Source organism: Oryzias latipes, chromosome 18, assembly GCF_002234675.1.
Source record: "Oryzias latipes chromosome 18, ASM223467v1".
NCBI classification, from domain to species: Eukaryota; Metazoa; Chordata; class Actinopteri; order Beloniformes; family Adrianichthyidae; genus Oryzias; species Oryzias latipes.
Window position 1 is genome coordinate 12,051,513 of NC_019876.2, and position 4,845 is coordinate 12,056,357.

The 4,845-nt window shown below is 43.1% G+C and overlaps 1 protein-coding gene across 2 annotated transcripts; it reads left to right on the top strand.

The window, feature by feature from the left end:
* Positions 1-1,422: 1,422 nt before the first annotated feature.
* Positions 1,423-3,229, top strand: ddit4l (DNA damage inducible transcript 4 like). Of its 2 annotated transcripts, none has more exons than XM_004079682.4 (3): positions 1,423-1,554; positions 1,731-1,875; positions 2,168-3,229. In XM_004079682.4, the coding sequence occupies exons 2-3, from the start codon at positions 1,785-1,787 to the stop codon at positions 2,656-2,658; spliced, it is 582 nt and encodes a 193-aa protein (XP_004079730.1). In that variant the 5' UTR covers positions 1,423-1,554; positions 1,731-1,784; the 3' UTR covers positions 2,659-3,229. The 2 variants fall into 2 exon arrangements, with proteins under 2 accessions (XP_004079730.1, XP_020567271.1); XM_020711612.2 differs by having other exon boundaries at positions 1,437-1,554; positions 1,735-1,875.
* The last annotated feature ends 1,616 nt before the right edge of the window (positions 3,230-4,845 follow it).

Below are 4,845 nucleotides of genomic sequence, written 5' to 3' on the forward strand. Positions count from 1 at the left end.
ACTGTTGGTTTTGTGTTTTCTTTACTAAATTATGATTGATTTTCACCATACACCATTGAGTAGCCTTTGGGGAACTTATTGAACATATATCTGCTTCCACAAAGGTTGCTACACCAGCTAAAATGTGACGTTTTTTCCCTCTCTTGAGAGATATCCAGCTCTCTCCATGTGACTGGGAAAAGCAGTCCAGTGCGCCCACTGGATTCCATTACACTGTAGCCAGCAGAGCTGCTAGGGACAGCAGAGCTGTGTCCAATTACAGCAAGAAAATCTCTGTTGAGGCGGCGATGAGAGGTCAACTGCTGATGAGCTGAACAACTGTGGAAACTAGCTGCCAAATATTCACACTCACTGGAGCTCAGAAAGATGAGACTGTCTGGCTCTGTGGTACCATTCCGAAAAGCTCTCCTCCACATGACACATTTGCAGATTTAGGGGTAAAAAAAGGTACATTTATTCTTTCAAAGTAAAGGATCATACTTAAAGTCCCACTTCAATCATCTTTTGATATATCTTAGAGCATTCCCAGTGGTAATGAAGCGGGTTTTAGTAAATTAAATAAATAAATAAAAACCAGTGTTGTTTTCTAGGACATAGTTTCTGCAGAGCAAAAGGAGTTTATTAGAAATTCCCCTCTGAGTTGTGGATGGGATGGTTGGCACGGAGCAAGCCTTCCCCCCTTCCCAATGTTAAGAGCTCTTTCTTTACACTCTCTCCTGCTAGCTTACAGCCCCTCACACAACCTGGCATTACTGGTGCAACAAAAATGGCGATCAATATTGGAGCTATCCAGGGGTACGGTTTTGAGCCAGATGTCGGACGAGGGAAACAAAGACATACATAGATCTATTTGTTTGCAGGTGGATACATCAGAATGGAGCAGAGCAGGGACCTTGTGGCTTGCTTCTTCGTCACTACTACAAGCTTTTTCCATGGTCTTTTTTTGTTTGGCCCTGATTCACAACAATTTTTATAAAAACAAACTCACAAAGGCTGTTTTAATCCTAATTGTATTTATATCTGTCCTCCAAGATTTAGAAACATTCTGCAAGATCATGTTAAACTAAAAATGCGTTTTTCAATGCTAAAAAACAAATTTAAGTCTTTCATTTTACGGTTTTATAATTAATTATAAAATGTAAATTGTAATTGCATTTCAAATTGTCACTGATATACAAAAAACAAACGAAAATTATTTTATTATTTGCCACTTTTTACTGAAAATACCCTCTTAGACTGAAGTTGGCAGGTTGTGGCGCCTTCATGGCAACCCAAATCTTTCTCCGAACACAATTGGTTAACAATATAATTCAACCTCCTTTTTCCACCCTATCAAGGAAGAGTTACACGACTACGTCAGAGGCTGTGCTCTGATTGGTCAAGCCCTCCAGTCAGCTGAGCAGCGGAAGGTATAAATGTTCCTGGGAATTTTTATCGGTGCAGTGAGTTTTGTCACCGTGTGCGTGAGAAAGAAGGAAGCGTGTGCGAGCAAGAATGGTTATTTGTTAAAAGAAAAGTATAAACTAACTTATTTTGCACTTTATAATTTTTGAGGTGAGTTATTTTTAACGTCTGGTGTAAACATTTGTTTACTAGTTGCGTATCTCTTTCTTTGTGAGGCGTTTAGCATCAAATATTGATTTTTGGGGAGCAATAATTGGGTTTTAAAGAGACTTTTTGGAGCATGATGGGAGTTTTATGTAAGCTAACGGATATGTACGGTTTTCCAGGCAGCTTTGAGAAGCAAACTCAAACACTCCGGGAGAAAAATTCCAACTGTCACTATGGTTGCCACCAGCACGTTAAAGACCAAAAACAGTGATTGTGTGTCGGAGTTGGTTGAACGAAGATATGACCAGGTTTGCATTGAAAAAGGTGGGTTCACAGTTGTTTTTTTCCTCGTTTGTTTTTCATTCTTTGTATGGGACCTAGTTGCTGGAGCGTTCCAGTTGTACGCTCGATTCTTTGTGTGGGGCAGCGCTGCAGCAGTCAGGAGGGCGGGGACACTGTCTGTACAGCAGCTGTCAGGGTTTATTTATGCTTAAAAAAGGCATTAAAAGTAAATGTAAAAGGTTTTTTTATTTTCATTTGGGGTAATGCAAGATTATGTATAGTCAGATTTTTGTTGATGTTAATGAGTTGTGTTGATGTCACACTTGCCAAATAGAGCTGGATTTCTGGGATCACTGCCTGGCTGAGCCACAGAGGACGGCGGATGTCGCAGAGGACGGAACCTGTCACCAGCTGGCCAAAATGTTTGAAAGCTGCCTGTCCCGTGCCAAGAAAACAACGCTGCACTGCTCCTTCGTCCTGGTTCCAGAGAAGCTGACGCGTAGGATAGCCCGCGAGGTGCTGCGCCTGGCTTCCTGCGAGCCCTGCGGCCTGCGCGGCTGCGTCCTCTACGTCCACCTGGAGGTGGAGAAAGGCTGCAAGCAGCTGGAGAGGATCGCCTACGATGCCACGGTGGTGCCCACCTTTGAGCTGACGCTGGTGTTCAAGCAGGACGGCACGGCTTGGCCCAGCTTGAGGGACTTCCTCTTCATGGGGTCGTGCTTCGCCCCGACTTTCAGACACGTGCTTAAGCTGAGCTCGGGCTTCCGGCTCGTCAAGAAGAAGCTGTACTCCTCCTCGGCTGGTACCGTGATTGAGGAGTGCTGAACTTTCGGGGCCAGTGCACCTCTGCCCCTGATGGGGGTGATACCCCGCCTCCACCGGCGGTGCCACCTTTCTTAGTGTTTTTGTAAAACAATTTCAGTTATTAGCCAGTTAGCTTGATTTAAAGTCTAAATGTTTCGTTTTATTTGAACATTTATTGTTCAAGCACCTTTTATTTGCAAATGAATGTTACCTGTTCACATCAACATGTTGGAGGGGGGGGGCGTACTTTGGGAACACTTTTTGCTAACGACACTAGCCACTTTGTTAATGCATCTGCGCGTTTCCAGATGCATGGAATGTTCAGAAGCGCGGGCTGGCACGTGCGCCGCGTTCGTCTATGCGGGCTGCGCGTGACGCTGCTTTAGGGGCTGCAGATGGTTTTTAAGCTTCATGGATGCTGCTGTCGTGGTGTGGGCTGCTCACACTCGCCTTAAATATCCTGGACGGTCACTTGGAATGCAGCCACTTTGTGTGAATGTTTTACTGCGTTTTATACCACCTCCTCCCCAGAAACCTTTACAGTGCAAAGACCTTTATTTATAATTAAAAGTCTGGTTCAAGCAAACCTGAAGGCTGAGTGTTTATTTTTTTTATTAAAGAGTTGTTCAGTTCCAAATGTAAATCTGTGGAAACTCCACCAAAAAAAAAAAAAAATCAGAACTTTATTCTACACTGGGAATGTCAATTTATGGCCTGCCTGTCCCATTTTCCACTTCAAACTCTTTCAAAGGGTCCCCCCCCCCCCCCCCCATCTGCTCCTGATTCACAATTTAAATTAAAAAAATGAAACTTTGCAATTTGAGGTTTTATTTTTCTTTTTCCATCAGAAAAATGTCACAAGCATTAAAATCATAAAAAATGCCATTTTCATTGGAGTTGGTCTTTTAAAGAGATGCAATTTTGAGACTGTTAGCTCTGCCAACTCAGACAAAAACCAATGCGTTTCTCAAATCCCTGACAGTCTCTAACCTTGACTAAACTGCATTAATATGGTTAAAGTTTAATGAAAAGTTGACCCATTTCTTTAACCCTTTAACAATAAAGTATTTCCTCCAATGTCTACATTCTTCTGACTGCTGTAACTCTTTAACTGTTTACACAATTCATGTATTTCCAGCAGATTCAGAAGCGGAGAAAAGCAGCTTTGTGCTGCTGTACAACACTTCAATGTGTTGCAAATCAGTCTCCGGGTCAGACTCTGCTGATTAACGTTGATCTCAAAGAGCTACAGTAGGTCAAAGAGCGTTTGTTATTTAGACGTCACCGGCGACATCTCCGGTGTTAAAGGGTCAAACAAAACGTCAGGATGATTTTTGTTTATAGTTTAGAGGATTAAATGCTGATCTGCATTAAACCTGTATGATGGGAAACTAACTTAAAAAACATCTTAGCTACTGTATTGTTTAACCCTTGTGCTATCTTAGATGACCCCACCCTTACATTGACGTGTTCTCCCTACCATGACAAAGGTGGATAAAGGTGGAAAGATTTCATGTAATCCATGGACACCAGTGAAGATGACAAATCATTGAAGAAAAAAGGTTCAGAGCACTGTCTATTGGGTCTAGATGACCCAACTCCCAATGTTAAAGTGCCTAGGATAGCTCAATTCAATTTTATTTGTATAGCCCAAATTCACAACAGTCGTCTCAATGGGCTTTCGTATAGGTCATTGAAAAGTTAAACATGAAATCAAAAGGATCATGAATACATAGAATTCAATAGGAAAATATTAAAATGAACTAACAAACTGACTAAGCTATGCTGGCATCCCTGCCCTCAGACCCCCCTTCACGGTAAGGAAAAACTCCTACAAACAACGGATTCCGGAAAAAACGAAGAAACCTCAGGGGTGCCCACATGAAGGAGGGATCCTCCCCCAGGACGGACAGGCGATTTACCAGAACTCTTAGAGAAGAATTAACTTATCTAAATCTACAACTACACATTTAATGTCCAGCAGACGAGCTTCGTCCAGCCAAAGTTGGGGGGGACGGCCGGGGGCACGAATCGAGCCGTAGACAGGATCCACAGCCAGGTGTAGGAGCAGGAGCAGAGACGACCCAGAGACGAGGTACACGGTCAGGAACAAGAGCACGGATAAGCCAACTGGAATCTGGAAGCACTCCCACTCCCCAGGAGTGGAGAGGGAAAGAGGGAGAGTACATGAATCGCAGTGCACAAAAC

What these genes read in the sequence shown, in the direction of transcription:
- ddit4l (XM_004079682.4), top strand. Translation starts at nt 1,785, where the DNA reads ATGGTTGCCACCAGCACGTTAAAGACCAAAAACAGTGATTGTGTGTCG. An exon ending in CCAGGTTTGCATTGAAAAAG is followed by an intron (nt 1,876 to 2,167) that starts GTGGGTTCACAG and finishes CTTGCCAAATAG; the next exon opens with AGCTGGATTTCTGGGATCAC.